The sequence below is a fragment of the Ochotona princeps genome, chromosome 1 (assembly GCF_030435755.1).
Source record: "Ochotona princeps isolate mOchPri1 chromosome 1, mOchPri1.hap1, whole genome shotgun sequence".
Classification (NCBI taxonomy): domain Eukaryota; kingdom Metazoa; phylum Chordata; class Mammalia; order Lagomorpha; family Ochotonidae; genus Ochotona; species Ochotona princeps.
Genome location: NC_080832.1, coordinates 7,381,869 through 7,404,373, shown reverse-complemented (window position 1 = coordinate 7,404,373; position 22,505 = coordinate 7,381,869). Strand labels below are relative to the sequence as shown.

The 22,505-nt window shown below is 54.4% G+C and overlaps 1 protein-coding gene across 3 annotated transcripts in view; it reads left to right on the top strand.

The window, feature by feature from the left end:
• Positions 1-21,820, top strand: part of SYTL3 (synaptotagmin like 3) — a 46,446-nt gene extending 24,626 nt beyond the window's left edge. For 2 of the 3 annotated variants that reach the window (XM_058661041.1, XM_058660974.1), the window contains exons 7-15: positions 1,180-1,304; positions 7,949-8,083; positions 11,903-12,081; positions 14,816-14,918; positions 18,096-18,266; positions 18,715-18,820; positions 19,501-19,606; positions 20,611-20,816; positions 21,501-21,820. In XM_058661041.1, coding sequence (XP_058517024.1) covers positions 1,180-1,304; positions 7,949-8,083; positions 11,903-12,081; positions 14,816-14,918; positions 18,096-18,266; positions 18,715-18,820; positions 19,501-19,606; positions 20,611-20,816; positions 21,501-21,610 — 1,241 coding nt within the window. In that variant the 3' untranslated portion in view covers positions 21,611-21,820. The remainder of the gene's footprint in view (positions 1-1,179; positions 1,305-7,948; positions 8,084-11,902; positions 12,082-14,815; positions 14,919-18,095; positions 18,267-18,714; positions 18,821-19,500; positions 19,607-20,610; positions 20,817-21,500) is intronic. The other variant, XM_058661011.1, reaches the window with a different exon arrangement.
• The last annotated feature ends 685 nt before the right edge of the window (positions 21,821-22,505 follow it).

Sequence of the window (22,505 nt, the reverse complement as noted above, 5' to 3'; positions counted from 1 at the left end):
CAGACAGCCTCAGCGTCTCACACCCCATGGGCTGGCATTTGCCTAGGCCAGGAGATCTTTGAGGACCAAGTATGCTGGTCTCTCCAGATGCCAACCACAAACAGATGCCTGTGCTTCTGGGTGTAGACTTTAGAGCGTGGGTGGTGTCGCTGGCAGAGGGCAGAACCTCAGAGGCATCCCAGGGGAGAGGCAGGTGCCAGCAGCTGGGAGGACTACCAGGGGGTCTCCCTTAGCAGAAAAACCAGATGTCCTGGGACAGAGCTCTGGGTGGTGCAGACAGGAGCTTGGGGGTTCCCATAAGTGGATCACACCAGAGGCCTGTGTGGCCCCTGCAGGTGGCCGCTGGCCACGTGCAACTAACCCCTACTGCAAGGCTGCAGAGGAATCCCCAGCTCTCGTAGATGATAGATGTAGCTTCATGAATCATTTTATTAGAATCTATGTTTCAACAGTTACTTTGGACATAGTTTGCTAAATACAGAGTTAAATTTAATCATACCTGTTCTTTTTACTTAGAAAAAAAGAGTCATTTCCTTGAAAGGCAAATTTAGGAAAGAGGAAGAGAGATCTTCTGTCCAGTGGTTCACTTCCCAAGCTGCTACAATGGCCAGTTCCAGGCCAGACTGAAGCCAGGAGCCTGGAACTCCAACTGAGTCTCCCCCTGGCATGGTGGGGCCCTGGGTGCCTCCTCTGCTTTCCCACATGTGTTAGCAGGAGGCCGGATCAGAAGTGGAGCAGCCAGGACTTGACTCAGTGCTCAAGTGGGATGCTCACGCTGCTTAACCCACTGCACAATGCCATCCCCCTGAATCCTATTTCCACCTCACTTCAAAAAGCTCAGAGAAATAGAATTATTTTGTAAAGTGTGTGGCAGGAATCCCTCAACAGTGGGCTTGTCCTGTAACTGCTGCCTTGCAATTGGCTGGCATGTGTGGGGCAGCCCATGGTATAGAAGAAGGTGGGGGTGGGGCCTTTCCTTTCGTCTCCTACCTAGATGTTAACTCTGCTGTGGTGGTGTGAGTCCCGTGTGGCCCCAGCCCTCCTCCCGCATCCAGCATGAGGGTCTGGCATCCAGGAAGGCGTCTCAGTCCTGGTCAGTGGTCATGGTGCCATTGATCCTCCTGGGACCCTGGACCTGTGGGCTGCAGAGCTCCACCTGCCATCCCTTCTGTCTTCCAGAACTCTCCAAGTCCCAGAATGACGTGACTTCTGAGAAGCACCTGCTGGCCACTGACCCCCGGCAGTGTAGGGGCCGCTCCGAGAGACGCAGCCAGTCTGATACGGCCGTCAACGTCGCCAACAGGGTACCACAGACCTGCCGGCCTCCGAGCCCGTCGCCTTCACGCTGTCTTTACAAAGCTTTCCCTGTTTGTCCTGTAGATTGGCTTTTCATTTGATAGCAGACGTTGGGCAGTTGCAGAAGTGTAATCAGGAGCAGGTCTATCTGGGCAGGGCTGGGCAGACTTCAAGGTCATCTGGAAGCTGTTCAGAACAGAGCAGGCTGGGACCTGCGATGGGGACGCCGGGGTGTCCCGGAAGCTCCATGGCCAGACCGAAGGCTGGGGGCTTCCCTGCAGGGCCGACACTTGCTCTTCTTTCAGTGGAGGTCCTGGATTAGGTCTCCTCTCCATTCAGAGCCAACAAGCTGTGGTGAAAACCTGGCCCGAGGGGGCTTTGGGACTGTTAGTGCCACATAATCCCGCACAAGCAGGTGGTGGCTGTCTCTCAGGGCATCTACTCCATGAGAGAACAGTCCCCTAAGGAAGGCTGGGAGGGTAATAACTATTTAGCTCTGCAAGGGATTAGCCAGTCCTGAAGCAGGTGCACAGGATCGGAAGATCAGGGCCAACGTGGCCAAGGTGACCTGGCTGTCCAGGCACCCACACCTGCTGTTTGCAGGCCAGGCAGGACTGCTGTACTCAGCTGGATTTGACAGGACAACACAGTGTCCTCTCAGCAGCTGTGGGCTCCCCTTAGGGCGTCTCCAAGCAGACTGTCCCTGCTGTGAATTGGCCCCGCTGTGCTGCTGCCATTCCCACATCCCCTCCCGCCTCCTGCTGCCTCCCTCCCCACGCGCGAGCATCCTCCTGCTGCACAATGGACACCCGATCACTAATCCCTGCTCTGCCCCCAGCTCAGGGCTCTTGTAAGCAAGTGTAGGAGAATGGGTCACCCAAATGTGCCCTTTCTAGGCTGCCTACCAACAGGCCATAGCTGGCTTGTCTCACTGTATCCTCATAACTGTCCCTGGCCGGGAAGTATTGCTCCATTTTACATTCCAGGAAACAGAGGCCTGGAGTGATGAAGTCACACACCCAGAGTTCTAAGGTCAGAACATGTGGGGCTGGGGTCCCATCCCTGGGCTGGGCTCCAGACAGAGTCACAGATGCATTCCCAGCCACCCCCCAAACCTCCTGGCCCAGTCAGGAGTCAGGTGATGGACATGTTGCCAGTTCCTAGGCCACAACTTAGTGCCAGGTGTCTCATGGGTTTGAAACATGTGTGCTTGGTGAGAGTTTGAAGTCCTGCAGTGCAGGCAAGGTGAGGTCATGTCGGCATCCCGTCTGCTCTGCTGGAATCGGCTCCCTCACTTCAAGTGAAGCAGATGGAGGAGAGGCTAGCACCTGCCACGTCACCTGCTTTCCAGGACTCTCATGGAGTATGACAAGCTGGGCAATCTTAGAATGACAAGAGGTTTATTCTGGCTCAGGGCTCTGATCTAGAGCTGAGGGCTCACCTACACCAACAGAGTCCAGAGGTGCTGTGGGGCACCACAGGCCGAGGCTGGGAGTGTGTACCCCCACCTGCATGGGTGCTTTGGGGCGCCAGAGGCCGAGGCTGGGAGTGTGCGCACCCCCACCTGCAGGGATGCTGTGGGGCACCAGAGCCGAGGCTGGGAGTGTGTGCACCCCACCTGCAGGGATGCTGTGGGGTGCCACAGGCCGAGGCTGGGAGTGTGTACCCCCACCTGCATGGGTGCTTTGGGGCGCCAGAGGCCGAGGCTGGGAGTGTGCGCACCCCCACCTGCAGGGATGCTGTGGGGCACCAGAGCCGAGGCTGGGAGTGTGTGCACCCCACCTGCAGGGATGCTGTGGGGCACCAAAGGCCAAGGCTGGGAGTGTGCGCACCCCCACCTGCAGGGATGCTGTGGGGCACCAGAGGCCAAGGCCGGGAGTGTGCGCACCCCCACCTGCAGGGATGCTGTGGGGCGCCAGAGGCCGAGGCTGGGAGTGTGCGCACCCCCACCTGCAGGGATGCTGTGGGGCACCAGAGCCGAGGCTGGGAGTGTGTGCACCCCACCTGCAGGGATGCTGTGGGGTGCCACAGGCCGAGGCTGGGAGTGTGTACCCCCACCTGCATGGGTGCTTTGGGGCGCCAGAGGCCGAGGCTGGGAGTGTGCGCACCCCCACCTGCAGGGATGCTGTGGGGCACCAGAGGCCAAGGCCGGGAGTGTGCGCACCCCCACCTGCAGGGATGCTGTGGGGCACCACAGGCCGAGGCTGGGAGTGTGTACCCCCACCTGCATGGGTGCTTTGGGGCGCCAGAGGCCGAGGCTGGGAGTGTGCGCACCCCCACCTGCAGGGATGCTGTGGGGCACCAGAGCCGAGGCTGGGAGTGTGTGCACCCCACCTGCATGGGATGCTGTGGGGTGCCACAGGCCGAGGCTGGGAGTGTGTACCCCCACCTGCATGGGTGCTTTGGGGCGCCAGAGGCCGAGGCTGGGAGTGTGCGCACCCCCACCTGCAGGGATGCTGTGGGGCACCAGAGGCCAAGGCCGGGAGTGTGCGCACCCCCACCTGCAGGGATGCTGTGGGGCGCCAGAGGCCGAGGCTGGGAGTGTGCGCACCCCCACCTGCAGGGATGCTGTGGGGCGCCAGAGGCCGAGGCTGGGAGTGTGCGCACCCCCACCTGCAGGGATGCTGTGGGGCACCAGAGCCGAGGCTGGGAGTGTGTGCACCCCACCTGCAGGGATGCTGTGGGGCACCAAAGGCCGAGGCTGGGAGTGTGCGCACCCCCACCTGCAGGGATGCTGTGGGGCGCCAGAGGCCGAGGCCGGGAGTGTGCGCACCCCCACCTGCAGGGATGCTGTGGGGCACCAGAGCCGAGGCTGGGAGTGTGTGCACCCCACCTGCAGGGATGCTGTGGGGCACCAAAGGCCAAGGCTGGGAGTGTGCGCACCCCCACCTGCAGGGATGCTGTGGGGCGCCACAGGCCGAGGCTGGGAGTGTGTACCCCCACCTGCATGGGTGCTGTGGGGCTCCAGAGGCCGAGGCTGGGAGTGTGTGCACCCCACCTGCATGGGTGCTGTGGGGCACCAGAGGCTGAGGCTGGGAGTGTGTGCACCCCCACCTGCATGGGTGCTGTGGGGCACCAGAGGCCGAGGCTGGGAGTGTGCACACCCCCACCTGCAGGGATGCTGTGGGGCACCAGAGGCCAAGGCTGGGAGTGTGCGCACCCCAACCTGTGTCTTCCTGCCTCCCTCCCCCTTGGGAATCCACCTGTATCCAGCCATGGCACCAGGAGGGCTCATCCAAGCCTCGGTGCCCTGTAGGAGCTCCATCTAAACACCACAGTCCAGAGAAGTTTCTGCCCTCTTAATTCTGCATGATGAGAGGGCTATGTCTCCGCCCCTGGGCATGCACCTGAACTGCATCTGTTTATGAGGTGTTCTGGGCACAATGACACATTTTTATCTTTCATCAATGACACGTCTTTATCACATTTAGTCTTTTATTCATTTATCTTAAAAAAAAAACCTGTTTATTTATTGATTGATTTTGAAAAGCAAAGTGGAAGAGCTTTTCTATCCGCTGGTTTACTCCCCAAATAGCTGAAGCCAGCAGCCAGCAGTACGTCAGCATGATTTTAAGTATATCCTAGCACTTTCCCAGGCATATTAGCAGGAGCTGGATAATAAATGGAGCAGTTGGGACAGGAACCAGTGCCCAGATGGACACCACTGTTGTAGGCAGTGGCTTAATGTGCCATACCTCCATGTTTAGTTCCTAAAATCATACTAACAAGGATGCCGTTCCTCCCCTGATCCAACCCGGTCCCTGAGGTTTAATGAGTGTTTGATCACATGCCCTGATGGCACAGAGCTAAGATGAGCCAGAGCTAGGAGGACTCAGAACTCCTAGGAGGACCCAGGACCCCAACATTCTCAACTCTTCAGGACTTGGCTCTGTGATCCACATGAGGACAAATGAGTCAGAAGGGTCCAGGGAGGGGCTTCTGGAAGCCTGAGTGATTCTCTTAGTCACCTGGGTCAGTGAAAGCCACCTGCTGCTTGCACTGACCAAGCCCAGCGGCTTGCAGGTGCTATTGGGGTGTCGCATTCCCTGGGGTATTTGACCTTTGCTATGCCGAATGCAGTCCTGTGAGGTTTTCACTATCACTCTCCTTGTTAGAGATGAGGACCGTGTCCTCTGAAGGGGCAGGGCCCGGTGGAGCCAGGCGTTCCCACAGCATCCTGCCGTGAGGTGTGCTTTTCCCACTGTGGCATGGTGGGCAGAGCGAGGGTCACCAGCTCAAGGAGCCATAGGCTTAGCCTTCAGCACCTGAGAAGCTGTGGCAGCCTTGGCACAGGCCATCCCAGCTGCTGGCACTGACAGGTGAGCCTGCCAGATGGTGGGGGGCGTTGTCTGACAGGCTGGAGGACCTCAGGGGCAGAAAAGGAGGTGCAGGGCATCCAGGGATGCATCAGATGAGACCTGTTCCTCATCCATCTTGCCTCATCTGCGATGATGAAGGCATCATTCAGAGCAGGCATTTCCCCTCTATCCAGCCAAAACAAGGCAGTTATTGAAATACATTTTTAAAAAGTTTGTCTCAAGGACATGGATGGGCAGCTGGGGTCCCGACCACCCCCACCCACCCCGATAGGAGTGGACCCAAACCTTCAGGATTTGCTGGAGGCAGGGCTTGGAGCACGAAATTTTGGGGATGCCTTAGCTTTCAGAATAGCACGGACTCTGCTTGTGGCTTAGTTTTGCGGTTCAGGCCCCTGTGAGGTCTTTGAGCTGTGAGCTTGCTGGGCCGTGCGCTCCCTGCTATAATGATGGCTCACTCACTCTGCTCCTTTGGGGAACTTCGTGTGTCAAACCCCACACGAGGCAGCTTAGGCAGAGCAGGGGTTTTGCCACAGTTGCTCATGTTCTTGCAGTCCTGGGGCTGAGGTCTGAGTCAGGGCCCTGTGACACCTGCTCTTCCTGATGTGTCACAAACCTTGCCCTCTCCTATCCTGACCTTCCCCCTCCTCCACGCTGTCCCCTCCCAAGGCCCTGCCTCCAGAAACCTTCCCACTGAGGATAAAGGTTTCAGCCTAGGAGCCTGGGGGCACAGTGCAGCCATGGTCCCCACCGAGGAGGTACATGGCTGTGTGCTGTGGGTGGGTGAGGGAGCCATCTTTTCTTCTGCTTCTTTCTCCTTTTGGGGCACCCCTTATTCTTGGAATCTTCTCACGGCACCTGCTGCCTCCTGTAGCCCTCTGCCGCCTCCTCCGCGCCTTTGGTTGATGCTTCTCTGTCTAGGAGCAGTAGCCCTATCCCTGTGTGTCGCCCTCTCTGTGTCTAGTTCTCTACCTGGCCCCTGAGGGTCTGCAGATGTAGGGACATCTTCCCCCACTGGGCCTGTGATGGCTGCTCCACCGGGATGTAGGGACATCTTCCCCCACTGGGCCTGTGATGGCTGCTCCACCGGGATATAGGGACATCTTCCCCCACTGGGCCTGTGATGGCTGCTCCTCCGGGATGTAGGGACATCTTCCCCCACTGGGCCTGTGATGGCTGCTCCTCCGGGATGTAGGGACATCTTCCCCCACTGGGCCTGTGATGGCTGCTCCTCCGGGATGCAGGACGCTTTGTTCTTTTCCAGTGCCTGATGACACCTCACTCAGAACACATCCCCGGAGACTCCTATGCTGAACAGTCTCCTTCACCTTTTCCCTGTGGATGCAACTGCCAGCCCGATTTCCATGCATCTCTTTCTTCCCACGAGCTAGGGAGCCATCAGAGAACAGATGTGACATCGTCTCCCCCTCCCAAGCTCTGGGCCTGAGAGTGATGGGTGAACATAGTGTCGCTTAACCAAATGTCTGCTGGAACTGAGCTGACCTCTGGGTGTGGGTTGTGTGAACTGTAATGTGGAGGTCACCATTTCCTTTCATTTGCTCTCTGTCATTCTCACTTTATTCCTGAAAATGAAGACTAGGGTGCAACTGTGGGATGTCCAAGTTTAACCCAGCATTAAGACCTGAAGTCTGCATTTTGAAACTTGCCATTTTCGGCCAGGAAGAGGGTTTCCCAAGCTGCCTGTTGAGTTTGTTGCTCTGTGCCAGCGCTATCCGGTAGAACTTCTGGCAACTTTGGAAGTTGTTATCTTGGCTATATGAGATGGGAGCCACTACTGCAGGCTTCAGCTGAGCAGTTAAAATGTGTCCAGTGTCACCAAAGAGCTGAGGTCCTTAGTTCTATTTGGTTTCAGTTAATTTGAGCTTAAATCTAAACAGCCCATATGGCTAGAGGTTACTGTTTGGAAAGCACAGTCATGCCTATTATAGATGTACCAGCTATAGCTAGGTGTTTTTGTAGGATTTAGAGGTATATTTTGATTTTCCCCTATTTTATGAGCATGCTAGGGTGAAATAACTCAGCTTACTAGCTTGAATGTTATTAAATGCCAGGATTATTGTTAGGTCAACATTTGGACGTTAACGTTTTTCCAGCCTGTAACTCTTTCATTACTGCTCCTCGGTACCAAAGCTTAGCAGTGTCTGCTTGAGGCCCTGCAGGGGAACGGGGGCTGGGGGATGGTGGGGGAGTGGGAGGGTTGGTGTAAGGTTGTGGAGGGAGTGAAGTGTGGGAGGGCCCAGCCGGCTGGGGGTGCTGGGGGGCGCCACACCTGAGCAGATGCAGGGACGCTGATGGGGTGACCTTCCCTTCCTCAGAAGGTCAGTGCTCCGGATGTCCTGAGGCCCCTTGGCCAGGAGAAGCCCAGAGGACCCGCTAGCTCTGACCGGAAGCAAGAAGACCTCTCCTGCAGTCCAGCATCCGGCACTTTATTCTCCAGAGGCCTGAGACACGTGAGTCCTGTCCCACCACTCCGACACACAATGTGCGGTTATCACAGGAAACCAGCGCATAGGCATCACCCTGTAGCCGCTGGGGTCCTGAGCAACCTGCCATATCTTGTTCTGATCCCCCTCCCTGCCCCCTTGCTCCCTCCACTCAGCCAGGCCCCTTGGAACCTTAGGATTCCACAGATAGCCCCAAGCCACTCCCGTGAGGGCTTTGCTCCAAGGGCACCTTGCAGGGGAGGAGGGCCTGTTTTCTATCCAGCTCCTTCCCTGGCCCTGTGTTTACCCCTTCCCTTATCAGCTTCCTGGCTGTGTAACTGGCTTATCTGTTGATATGTCCCCCTCCCCGCTGGAATGCAGTGGCCAGGTGCCTTGAGCACTATCATAGCCACAGTGGTCTTGGAGTGATTGCATGGTCCCCCCCACCCTGGGCTGGTGCTGCCTGGACCCAGGAAGGTCCTGCCATGGTGGATGCCACTGTCAGCAAAATGGGGCTGCAGGAGTGAGGGACCTGCTCAGGTCTGCTGGGGCCCCAGGCCTCACTGTCCGCAGTGTTTGTTGACCTGGGCCATTGAGTGGTTTCCCTGACCCACACCCCTGTGGTCTGGCTTCACCCGCTTGGTGCTCAGCCGGATCTGGAATGCTGAAAGGGATAGGGCCCAAGTGGTAGAGCAGCGGGGTAGGAGAGCTCATCTGTCTGTCTCCATGTGACTCACTGGGCCCACTGATCTTGGCTGAAGCTCTCTCTGACTTGTGCCCTTGAAACTTAGGGTCACGAGATGGAATTATGGTGCATTTACATGTGTCTTGTTTCAGTAAGACCAAAGTCCTGGAAACAGAAATCCCACAAGGTGAACAACCAGTTATTGCTTCCTGTTCTGAACATTGCCTTCCCTTTGAAGCACGTCCTACCGCTGAGTTGGGGCTAGGAGAGCCAACTGAAATCTCCGTGTACTATGAAAGTATCCATGGGCTATACAGTTGAAAGTTGCTTCAGCTTCCCATGTGGTCTTCAGAGCAAGGGAAGCAAGCTGCCCTTTGGGGCCCAGAGTAGTGAACGTGGCTGGCAGGAGTGCAGAGCAGTGGTCTCAGGGGCTGTTTGGATGCTGCCATGTCTATGGAAGGCAATTAGCAAAACGTCACAGAAACCTTTAGCATGCATGCCCTTGGAGGCCAGTGCTGTGGCATAGCGAGAATCCCAAGTAATGGGTGCCGGGTGCAGTCCTGGCTACTCCTTTTTTTTTAAAGTTTGTTCTAGTATTTATTTTTAAAAAAAGTGTGTGGGGAGGGGACACAGGGCTATGTGGGCCTCTGATTCTGATTAGGATGGAGAAGGTCGGGGAGGGGAAGGTGGTGAGACAAATGTTTCACTTTTCCCTCCTGTGTCCCTGTGTGGAGGCAGGGCAGTGAGCAGGGAGAAAGTGCACTGCTTCTTGCTGTCACATTGGTTTTGTGTGGCCTCGATGCAGGGAAAATGTTCTAAGGGTGTCACTGGAGTGGTCTTGTTGTTCTAGAAGGTTGTTGGCTTCATTACACCAGAGGTGTGAATTCCTTTCTAAGCCCCGTTGGTTATCCTGTCTACCTCAGTTTGCCCACAGACTCAGGTGCTTATTGTGGAGCCAGGCCTGGAATGTTGTAACTGTCCTTTGCATCCTTTGGTGTGGTACTTGAAGTCTCCTGTTGGCTTAGATGAGCCAGCTGTCTTGTCTTCGTGTGCATCTGGGAATGCGCTCCGTTCCTGCATGAAGGTCAGCCGCTGAGGTGGCCCATGTTCTCTAGGTCGGACCGCGTGTCTGTGTGATTTTCCCTGAGGTCAGGAATCAGCCCAAGTGCTTGAGCTCCTACACTCACATGGGAGACCTGGCTGGGGTCCCAGGCTGTTGGCTTCTGCCTGGCCATCCTGGCCATTAGGGTTGTTCACCAGCGTAACGAAAGAACGTGCTCTGCTGGGCTGCTGTTTCCTGATCTAACAGGGCTGGCAGAGTCAGCTTTGTACTGCACGTGCGTTTCCTAGCACAGCCACCACTGATGGATCTTCTCACGGGTCAGGTGCTCACGTTGTTGTGGGCCATCCATGGACAACTCTGGGAGAGTTGCTTTATGCCCTTGCTTAGGTCAATTTGGAAAAAAAAAAAAAACAACTGGTTTCTTTATCTTCATTTGAAATGCAGATTTTACAGAGAGAGGAGAGACAATTCGCCATCCTTTGGTTCGTTCCCCAAGAAGCTCTCCTTGTTCCTGGGAACTGGGATCCTTGAGCTCTGCCTGATGTCAGAGCCTTGGATTCCTCTTCCCTGTGAAGCTGCTAAAACCTTTGCTCACCTGCTGCCACCCTGTGTTGCCTCAGCATGGACGAGGGCTGGGAATTAGGCTAGCCTCAATGTGCCTCATCCTGGACCCTCATTTCCTAGCTGTGTTGGTAGCTCTACAGTGCCTGGAAACTGCCTGTTTAATGTGGCTTTCTAATTGTTCTTAGTAGGAAAGTTGGAGTAACACACAGAAGTCCAACTTAGCCTGCTGGAACTCCCATGGTGATGCCGTTTTTATGACGCAGGCCCAGTCAGCTCTTGTGCGTATCTGTCTGGTTCTTCTCCCCAGCAGCCCACTCATTTTGCCAATCTCCCTTACACGATCGCCCTCACCCATTCTCCCTTTTCCGTTCTCTTCCAGCTCCACTTTTTATGCCTCCCTCGTCCATGCTGTTGCTCCATCTCAAGTACTTTGAAGCGTGTAAAATGTCATAGTTTGACACTTTTACCAGTTTATACTTTTCAGAGCCAGCCACTGGGTGTGGAGTAGGGGTTGACTCAGGTTCCTACCCCTCTGATGAGTGGCTGGTTTGGTGTGGTTCTGACTGTTCCCAAGCTTGCTTCGTTTCTTTTTGGGATGTTTTGTAGCATGGAGGAGACGATTGGTAACTGCATGCGGAAACAACTTAGGCTTTTCTACTCCTGTAACGTCACATCCCAAGTTGGCCTCTGTTCTCATGCCCACTCCGTTCTGTGTACGTTCTGCTCACCCCATCTTTCGGTTCGCTGATCCTCTAGGTTGTATCTGATCTAAGGCTGCCTTCATTTCTGGAGTCTTCATTTGCGTCACCCTACTTTGTAGGCCTTTGTTTTCCTTGGAGTCAAGTACCCTGAGGAGATTCTCCATGTTCTCATTATATCCTTGACCACATTAATCAGAGTGGTGAGACTGCTGTGCACGAATGGTGGCAATTCCTAAAGCACATTTGACAACGACAGATTAGGCAGTCTGTGTTGTCGCAGTTTGGTTGCCGTAGTTTGTAATGGTAGTTGTGTTTTTATTTTGGGTGCCCATACACATTTAAGCATGGTTCGTCGTTGCACTTGGCTGCACACTTAACCTAGCTCATTCTGTTTCCTTCCCACTCTAAACCGAGGAAACTGACATAGCTAAGGAGCAGTAGAGCTGGCATTGGAACTCGGCTCTCTGGGATTCCCGGGCACAGCCCCGCAGCCTCGTTCCATGTCCTGTGCGGATGCCATGTGCCCTCCTGGAAGTTGACTGCAGAACCGCACAGGAGATAGTCTGCCTGACCCTGAGGGACTCCTGTGAGAGATGGCGTGGCCTTTCTCACTAGGCAGAGACCATTTCTGGGCAACACAGGCTGTCCGGAGGACTCTGCTCCTTCGGACAGATCACGTGGTGACTGACCTTGGCAGAGTACAGGCTGGTGCGTTATTGACTGGGTGGGAGTCTACATCTGTGTTGGGTGTGGATTTACTATCTTGGAGGTAGAACTGCAGGACTGACAACAGATAGCGAAGTTGTTTATTGTGTCTGTCATCTCGATTTCAGGAGAGCTTAATTAGCATTAACAGCACGAGCACAGAACTGGGTAATTTTGATAACGCCAATGTAACTGGAGAAATAGAATTCGCCATTCATTATTGCTCTAACACCCACTCGTTAAACGTGTACATCGAGGCCTGTAAGAACCTTGCCTACGGAGACGAAAAGAAGAAAAAGTGCAATCCGTAAGTGTTTCTAAGTTTTCACAGAGGTGGTAGATGTGTTGATTCTAAGATGCACGTGGCAATGTGAATGTCCAAGGAAAACCAGGACAACCGCGAGAAAGAACAGAGAGGGCTGTTCTAACTCATACCAGTCACTGACCTTGTTTCATGACTTCTCATTTGTGGAAATGTATAGTGATGGAGTACTGGGATCTACCATATCCAGATGCGGGGTATAATGTAACATGCATCCTGCTCCCAGACGAAAGATGGATTCCCAATGTAACTGTTGGACATGTGTAGACAATGGGATTCTGGACTGTCTGACACTGTCTGTTCCAGCAGTGTTCGGTACGCTTAAATAAGAGACTGATGGAATTATGAGTCCTCACGAAAAACTATACCGTTGTAGCAAAATGGGGAAAATTCTGTTCGGGGAATGGGAGTTTGGGGGGGAATCCCAATCTAAACAAAATGGTACCACATAATTCAAAAATTCAAAATAAATAAATAAAGAAAGAACGAGGAGGAAGAGTCCGGCTTTAGGACTCCTGTGCTGCAGTGTCTCCAGCGATGCGTTAAGGAAAGACACACAGATCAGCAGACGAACCCACAGGGCCGTGGGACGTTCATGACCAGCAGTGTCGGTCCATGGGAGCTGCCGTGGCACAATCTCATTGACTGTTGATAAATCCCTAACTGAAGAATTTAAATTCAAAACAAAGGGGCCATGCACAAATACTGATGTCAGGAATGAAAGAGCAGACAGAAAGATGGCATATACATGCCAGGAAGAATAATGGGAGGGTGTTTTAAATGTATCTAAAAGCTGTGTATGTTGGAGATGGGCACTGCGGGACAGCAGCTCTGCTTAGAACAACAGCGTCCCGTTTCAGAATGCTTGAGTTCAAGTTGCGTCTCTGCTTCCACTCCAGCCTCCTGCTAATGCTCACGGGGGAGGCCTCTGATGATAACCCAAGTCCCTGGGCCACTACCACCCATGTGGGAGACCAGGAGAGAGTCCCTGGCTCATGGCTTCAACCTGGCCCAAACACGGCTGTCGTAAGCATTTGGAAAGGTGTTTTCGTGGCATCTGGATTTGGACTATGGGCAGGTTTTGACACCACTTGTGCTCAGAAAATTGCAGATTTTGAAGTGGTTTGGGTTTTTCTTTTAAACTGTATTTATTTAATTGTTATTTAAAAGACAGAATAACAGAGAGAGAGCGCGCGTGCGAGAGAGAGATCTGTTTTTATCCACCGCATCACTCCCCAAATAGCCACAAGCCAGGAGCCTGGAACTCCATCTGGGTCTCCCAACGTGGGTGGCCATCTTCTGCTGCTTTCCCAGGTGCACCAGCAGGGCGCCGGGTCAGAAACTGAGCAATTGGGATTTGAACCAGCACTTGGATGTGGGCTGTTGGCATTACAGGGGGTGGCTTTTCAGATTAGGGAGGCGTGCACTGTAGCAGACAAACGTCCAAGAGGGTACGTGAGTTACAGTTGGCTTACACTGTGAGAACCTGTGTGGGAAGGTTAGCGAGTGTGCCGCAGCTGCAGCTTTATACCAAGAAAGCAAAGCACACTGCAGCACAACTGGGTAATTAACACCATGGAATGAGTTGATTTAGGGAACGGCTTGAAAATGGAACAGCCAAGCCAGGAAGACTGAGGAGACATGTCAAGTGGTGATGTAAAGATGACGAAATGAAGTGTGGGGATTCCAGCTCATGAGCATGGCTGCGAGTGGGAAGTCATTGTTTGTGTCCCTTAAGCGAGGTGACAGCCGTACAGACCAGAATCTTCCTTCAGGGTGTAGTTGATATATTCTGTTTCACATGTATAGGGCTGTATAATGGTCTGGAACACAAGGGTAAAGGGACAACAAGAACTTGGAGATGGTGGATCTTGGTCTGCCACGTATGTGATACAACCAGATGGAGTTCTTGGCTCTTGGCTTCAGCCTGGCTCAGCCCCAGATGTTACAGGCATTTGGTGGAGTGGGACGGTAGATCGGAATGCTGTGTCTCAAATAACACCCCCCCCCAAGCATGTATAATAAATCCTATATATAAATAAATATATAAATATAACATATAATACATAATATATGTCTAAATCATATATATATACGATTTGTTTATTTGAAAGTCAGAGTTACATCGAGGGAGAGGGAGATCTTGCACCTGCTGGCTCACTCTCCAGTTGGCCACAGCGGGCAAGGCTGGGCCAGGCTGAAGCCAGCTTTTCCCCGTATGGTGCTTTCTCAGGTACATGAGCAGGAAGCTGGGTCGGAAGTGGAGCAGCCAGGGCTTGAACTTTGCTAATGCTTTATCTGCTACATCATAATGCCAACCCTTCAGATATTTTTAAAGTTAGATATTTGTAGGAGTTAGACATTTTTAAAAGTGAGTGGAAGAATGCAATTCAAAATTCGTTTTGGTATGGAAGACTGTTTAAATCCATGCATGATTTTTCCATGATAGGCGTTTTGCAGGAGCTTCCCAAAGACCCCTTGTACATCCCAGGAATGTGGAATGAGGAAGGCAGGGGGAGCGTCTCATTCCTCAGGAATGTTCCAGAAGATTATGGAGCCAACATGTAGCAAGACTGTAGCACTGATGTTGCTTGTGGCAGTCGTGGTGGCTAAGTCCTCCCCATACACTCCCAGCCTAACGGGAACCCACGCTAGTGCCCCGAACTGTGTTCACCCCTGGTCAGGCTCTCACTTGGCCCTCTCTGCCTTTGACCACTAGGTATGTGAAGACCTATCTGCTGCCCGACAGATCCTCCCAGGGAAAGCGCAAGACCGGAGTCCAAAGGAACACACTCAACCCCACCTTCCATGAGACCTTGACGGTACTTGCTGACCCTGCGTTCACATGCCGAGGCCTCTGCATGTCGGGCTGGGCACAGAGGGCAGAGGCTGGCAAGTGGTTCTGCCCAGCCCTCTGTTCTGAGTGAGTGCAGGCATGCATTCCCGGAGCCTTTGTGGCTCCATCAAAGGCAAGCTCATGGAGGAAAAAAAGTGTCTGGCAAAAGTGCAGTGCCCCAGACTTGGGAATGGCTTTTGATTAATGATTTCTGAGTAAACGGTCTTAAAAACAGCCTGCTGTCTCTCTCTGAGGCTAACAGGGCAGAAGGTCATTTCAAAAATCCCTCTGTCTTCTTAGGTTTTTATGACCATCAGAGGAGCATTTCCCTGGGCGGGTGGAAGCAGGGAGGACCCTGAAAATTAACCAGCAGACAAATGTGACAAGCTGACAAATGTGGGTTTATTTTATGAAAAGCAATAGGCGCAGTATAGGTGTTCACCGTGGATTCTGTGGGAGCAATGCTTGTGAGGTGGAATGCTCTGGGGGTTCAGGGGCCCCTTGCAGGTGCCGGGCCTGGGCCAGGTTCCTGAGGCCCCCACTGGGGTCTAAGCAGCCAGAGCACTTTGTAAGGACAGTCTAGGCCCGGGACAGGCTGCAGGCTACTGCCCCTGGAGCTGCAGAGGAGCAGGGCAGCATTGCGGAATATGGGGAAGACATTGAGACACGCGGCAGTCCAGCAGGAGAAGCCAGCATCTGTGGATGGGTTTGGGGGTGGCAGCAGGATGTGGTGATACCTGGTGGCAGTGGCAGGCGTCACAAGAGGTTGGAGGTCTCAACGCACATTCAAGACTTTCAAAGGGGCCCAGACTGCTTTCCACCTGTAGCTTGTTACTGTTTAATCTTGCCCCATCTCTCCTCCCTCCTGCCCTCTGCCCTCTGTTTCAGAGCTCTGTTATCATCTCTAAGAAACAGGACTTGGGGTGTAGGTCAGAGATGGGGCCTCATGCTCTGATCTCAGGTGTGTGCTGAGAACTAGCCAGGAGCCAGGGAAGCCCAGCTGGCAGTGAAGCTGGTCTGCCGACTGCGACAGCTTGGGCGTAGTGGGCAGCTGGGCAGGTGGCCTAGAGCCCCGGGTTGGTAGAGCAGTATTGGCCATTAGTGCCTGGGCTGCTCTGGGGCCTGCAGCAGAAGCCTGGCTCCCCACCAGGGCAGCCTGAGGGCTAGGGATGGAAGGCACACCCCAGGGCTGGATGGATTAGCTGTCCTCCTCAATGTGGATATGTATGAGAGTCCCCTAGGCTTTTTGAAAAAGCTAACTTTTGCTCTGGCAGGTGTGAGTGAACCCCAAGATGCTGGCTTTGCACTGAGCTTTGGGCACCAGCAGTTTCTGCTTCTAAGAAAATTTGAAAAACTTTGAGGGTGCTTCCAATGAATTTTCACAATGAATTAGAGATTCATTTTTTTGAAGAATTTTTTCACAGGTGTATTTACTTTTATTTGGAAGAGTTACAGAGACAGAATAGGAAAGACAGAACTTACATCTGCTGATTCATATCCCAAATGGCCGTAACAGGCAGAGCTGGGCTGATCTGACCCCAGGAACCAGGAGCTGCTTCCAGGTCTCCCACATGGGTGCAGGAGTCCAGGCACTTGGCACATCCTCCATTGCTTTCCCAGGTGCATTGGCAGGGAACTGGATCAGAACTGGAGCAACTGGGACACAAACTGATGCCCATATTGGATGCCACTATGCCACAGTGCCAGTCCCTCCATATGCATCTTAAAGAATCCGTGTCTCCCATCTGTTTTAAATTCAGTATCCTGCTAGAAATATGTGTGACATGGGAGAGCTGGGAGGATTTGTAATAGCCTCATGCAATCCAATTTTCTTTCTCTTTAAGATTTTTTTTAAAAGTTAGAGAGAGGGAGAGACAGATCTTTGATGTGCTGGTTCACCTCCCAGGCGGCCCTGACAGATGGGCCAGGCTGCGTTGAAGCCGGGAGCTTCATCTGGATCTTACGTGGTGACAGGGTTCCAGGAATGTGAGCCATGTTCCATTGCTTCCCAGGCCATTAGCAGGGAGCCGGATTAGAAGTGAAGTCACCCAAACTGGCACCCACAGGGGAAGCCAGAGCCGCAGGTGCCGGCCCCTTCAGCATTATCTCAAATGGCCTCTTAGTTTGGCTCCCAGCTGGCTTCCCCAGCCCAGACAGTCCCTGGAGCCGGGTGGCTGGGACTGTTAGAAGGCCTGTCTGTGCCAGCTAGAGGAAAGAACATGTGAAAGTTGAAGGTTGAGAACTAATTCCGACATCCCCTGAGAAACCCTATGGAGTCCAGGGCAACTTGTCCTCCCCTAGAGACCCTGTCCCAGGGTCGGGGTGGACAGAGGCTGAGGGAACCCAGTGACAGAGCTGGCCAGGGACAGCACCACTGTGCACCTGCCTTCACTGTCCAGGAGGGGCTGCTTGAAGGGGCCACGGCTTCTCAGCTCCTGTCCTCTCCATCTTGTCCCTCTGTGGCAAAGGCCAGCACGAGGAGATTGGAGTGATCGTGGGTGTGGGGCCCACTACCCGACAGCTCTCAGGATTCAAACCCCCTGGTAGGGGGGTGGCTGGACACAGGTTGTTGGAATCCCAGCCTGCCCCTGGCGGCCTCCACATGACTGGAGACTCCTGAGCCTCTCAGCTCCACCTTCAGCTGCCAAGTGGGCACTGGCCCCTGAGCTGGTGAGAGGTGCTCTAAGCATTGACCCAGGACCCCAGCGAGCCCTGTTGTGTTGCCTGCACTTGCCAAGAGACACTGGGGTGCTACCACAACTTAGCCTGTCCTCTGACCTGGGCCAGCACACGGGCACCCACGATCATGCTTAGACAGGGGAATTCCGTTTCTGAGTTATTGGGACAGCTGTGGCTGGGACACTGGGGCAAGGTGCAAGTTCAGGTCCAGGTTGCTGCTTGATTTCCAGGAGCCTTGAGCTGGGCAAGTCCTTTCACGTTGTTTTTAGAAAAGGTGCAAAAGGGCCAGAGTAGGGAGGGGGGCTCTGTGGCTGCCAGGCCATCCCAGCCTGGTCCCAGAACCTTGGGGAGCTCTGGGACACAGTGAGATGCCCCTGTACCCGACTCTGAGCAGGTTGCCCCTCTCTGACCACACCAGATCCTGGCAGCAGGCAAACGTAGGGGGGCCCAAGAACCTGGCTGATTTTCTTGACTGCCCCCACAGTACCAGGTGGACCCTGCTCAGCTGGTGTCACGGCGGCTGCAGGTCTCCGTGTGGCACCTAGGCATGCTGGGCCGGCGAGCATTTCTGGGAGAAGTGGTCGTTCCTCTGGCTACGTGGGACTTTAAGGACAACATGACACAGTCTGCCCGCTGGTATCTGCTCCAGACCAAGGTGATGTCTGGTTGGAGACTGGGAGCCCCCTGCCCTGCCATGAGAGCTTACTCATTTCCCAGAGGCCCAATCCCCTGCATTCCATCCTCCCACTCTGCTTGCTGTCAGCCCAAAGCCAGTGCCGGGAACACCTCTGTCCCTGGCTCCAGCACAGGCCTGGCAAGGGACAGATGCTGGCCACAGCAGAGGGTGCCATGCCGGGAGCCCCTTCCCCTCCATCCTGGTGCCTGCTGCTGGGTAGAGAAGTGCCCACTCAGAGGCTCCATTTCTGGAAGCAGTGTTGTCCTGTGTGGTACCCAAGAGTTATGAAAGGCTGTTTTGTTGAAGACAGCTGAGCTGGGTAGGGCAGGAGTGTTTACAGCAAGATGAGCCCAGAAGATTTGGGGGGTGATGGTGGCAGGGAGCATCCCGGGAAACCCTGCCTCTGAGTTCTGCTGCTTATTCCTAGGCGGAAAGATCTGAAGACACCTGTGCTCAGAATAATGGTGAACTTGCTGTCCGGGCCAAACTGGTCCTGCCTACAGGGCCCAGAAAGTTCCAGGGCGCTCAAGATGGTAGGTGGCCTCTAGCACCTCAAATGTTCCCCTCTGGCACCCATCCCCCAATTCTGGCATGGCTGGTGTGCTGAAATGTGGGCAGCGGGTTCTGCATGTCCCAGTGCCTCTTACTGAGACTCATGGGGAGCCTCAAACCCACTGCCCCTGGGGAGTTGGGGGCAGGAAGCCAGAGCAGCAGGACCACCTCTCTGCTGCCCTCCAGCCAGCTTCCTACCAGGGGCAGGCAGATGGGGATGGTGTAAGGTGACGCTTTATCCGCTGGGGTCAGGGGACCCTCCAGGGCCACATGCACGGATGGAGGTCCAGCTGTTTAGGGCACAGCTTAGCTCCAATAGCTGCTCCCAAGGAGGGTTGACTGTAAATGGTGTGGACAGGTGGGCAAGTGCAAAACTAGAGGCAGGAGAACAGGCATTTCCTGTTTGGCTGGAAGGATAGAATCCTTCCCACTGGTGGGCAGCTGGGATGGAAACTTGGGGCTCCCACTAGACCCCCACTCCAACCTTGCCTTCCCGGGGCTTTTCGCCTACCCACTGGTGGCACAGCCTCTTCCTGCCTGCTCTCCTGGGAGTCTGAAGGATCACAACCAATACTCAGGCTCAGTCTGGGGGTGGTAGTGGAACCACACACTAATACCCCAGGTTAAAGGGATTCAACTGCCAACATCGGTTTCCTTCCAGGAATGGGCGATCAGACATCACTCAGTGGACAGCTGTGTCTGGTCGTGCTGGGAGCCAAGCATTTGCCTGTGCGGTCAGATGGCACCTTAAACGCCTTTGTTAAAGGGTGGGTATCGGATACCATCTCAGTACTGACTGCTGTGCTGGCATACACTCGGCTAGAGCCTGCAAGAAGGCCAGAATGCAGGCTGTAACTCGGCTTCCCTGTAAAAACTCAACGCAGCCCTGCCCGTGCCAAAGACCTTGACTGCCAAGGACTGCTGGGCTCTGGGTGTGCTGAGGCAACACTGAGACGGGGCACTCCTAATCCAGAGCCCAGCCACCCACAGTGCCCTGGCATGTGGACACGCTGAGTGCTGACATGACTCCGGGGCCAAGCATGGATGTGCTAAGTTCCACACCCAAGGTGACCTTCAGGTTACCTGTGTGTGGAACATGAATGATCGTGTGCAATGCTTTGGTCCCATCCCCAAGGTATCTCAAAGGTGTCTGTGCAAATATCCAGAAATCTGTAACCTAGTCCAGTCCCAGGTGTCTTAGAGCCCAGACTGCCAACCTGGAGGTTTTAGCTTGGAAAGCCAATCTTACTGATTATGGTACTGTCAGTCAGTTTCAAAGTCAAGCATGGAAAAGTAGCATGTCCCATCAACATTCCCCAAGTTTTCCACCTCCCCTGGGGACCTGCCCGAGACAGACAGCTCCACCTTTTGTTCTTGGTCACTAGAGGCGGGCGGCCCAGCAGGTGCCACTCATTATGACACTGAATTGCATATGGAGCACTGAGGACCAACCGTGAGGACATGGCTGTGGTTCTGTCCTAACTGCTGCCTACCCTAGAGGCCCTGGACAAGGGTCATCTACTCTCTGAACTTGCCCGTTAACACAGTGAGGTAGCACTGGCCACGCTGGCACGGCAGCAGGCCAAGCAAGGCGGGAGGAGGGTGAGGGCAGCAGCAACCTGGCTCAGCCTTAAGATCTGCTGTAGAGGGCAGCTCGTGCATGGCAGCTCGCTCCATGCTGGCCATGGCGCCTTCCTCGGGGCTGGCAGTCCACGCTGACGGGGACAGCGGGCAGAGGAAGGGCCATGTTGTACCTGTCCATCTCTTGCAGCTGCCTCACCCTGCCGGACCAACAGACGCTGAGGCTGCGGTCCCCAGTCCTGAAGCAGCAGGCTTGTCCCCAGTGGAAGCACTCCTTCGTCTTCAATGGCGTCAGCACTTCCCAGCTGAGGCAGGCCAGCTTGGAGCTGACCGTCTGGGATCACACCATCTTCGGGATGAGCGACCGTCTGCTTGGGGGAGCCAAGCTTGGGGCACGTAAGTCTTGGGGAGACCCTTGTGGGGCCAGTGATGGTGCCACGGGGGGAACAAGGCTCTGCTGATGGCTGCCCACTCTCTACTAAGCAGCAGTTTCTAGGGCTGGTGCTTGCTCCACTACTGGGCACTAATGCAGCCAACTATTCAGACTATGTCAATCAGATTTGGATCTGCTGAGGAAACACAACAGGTCTCAACACAGGCCAGGCACAGCACTTTTGTACCTGGTGTCAAGCGTACAAGGATTACTTTCTTACAGGAAAATACGTTCTTAACCTAACCAAAGGGGGAGTCAGGAACACACCCCAAGAAGGGGGAGGAGGCGACAAGGCCATTCAGTGTGGCATATTGCAGGGCAGCAGGTCCCCATGAGGGTGGCCTTGTGTCCCAGGCTCCACCCCCAAAACGCTGTGACAGCCATTAATACCTGCATACCATCTCCATAGATACTATTCAAGCTGTCGGGAGTAACCCTGGCCCCCTCTGAGGTGGCTGCCACACACCTGCCCACCACCATGGCAATGACTGTGGGCTCCCCTTGGTGATCGGCCCCTGGCCCAGGCCCTTGCTTCTCCCGCCTCGTCTGTCCTGTTTTTGGGGGGTGGGCTGAACACTGTCCAACATCTGCAAGGTCTGGGCATTGACCCCCCACCCCCTCAATAACATGTATCATTCACTTTGCAGGAGGCGAGGCAGCCGGGGGCGCAGACGCATGTGTGCAGTGCCGACTCCAATGGCAGAGGGTGCTGTCCAGCCCCAACCTGTGGACAGACATGACGCTCATCCTGCACTGAGAAGTCTCCTGGTCCCAGGCAAAGCCCAGGGAGCATGGAGTATACGGGAGAGAACCAGTGCTCCAACTGTGTCCAGTGGCTGAGACCGCCGGCCATCTCTCCGTATTTATGTTAAACTGATGCTCTGCTGCTAAGTCGAGGATGGGCTGGGTCCAGGTCTCGGGACACGTGGCAAACAGCCCGATGTCAATAAACGGCTGAGCTCTTGCAGTCTGGTGTCACGCATTCCACTGAGTCAGGAGCAGCAGGTCGGTCCCCCGACAGACTGGTGCACCAAGGGTCCCAGGAGACAAGGCCAGAGGTGCCCCTCCTGCCCCCACACCCAAGGAGACAGCCACCACAGCATGTTGCCTGGAACAGCCTTTATTATCTGCAGGGTGCAATCCAGCCACCTGGAAACCTCTTGGCCATGCAGGTGCCCAAGGCACAGCGGGGCTGCAGGCTCAGCAGCTCCAGGGTGGGGGCAGAAAGGAAGCGGGCCTGCAGGTGGCTTTTCCTGGGAGAATGGACAATGCACAGCCAAGAGTCCCTTGCTGCCCGAGGTCGGGATGCTCGGAGCCTGCGGCATCTTCCAGACAAGCAGCTTCAACAGAAGATCACACACAGGGTCTGAGTGGTCTCAATGTTAAAAAAAAAAAATCATTTTTACAGAGGTCACCATCGCAGCTCGCCAGTCGCGCCCAGACCAGGTGCTGGGGGTGGGGTTTTTGTCACTAACCCTTTATTCTTCCGTAAAAGGTAACAAAATATACAGAAACGTTTCCCTTTTTAAAACTAACGTTACAAACTCCACTATCATGTACATAAATAGGATGCTCACTAGTTGATCATTTCCTAGCTGTGGAAGTCCACAAGGTGGCCTTCGAACCATTAAGAAACAAAAGGTGTAGCCATG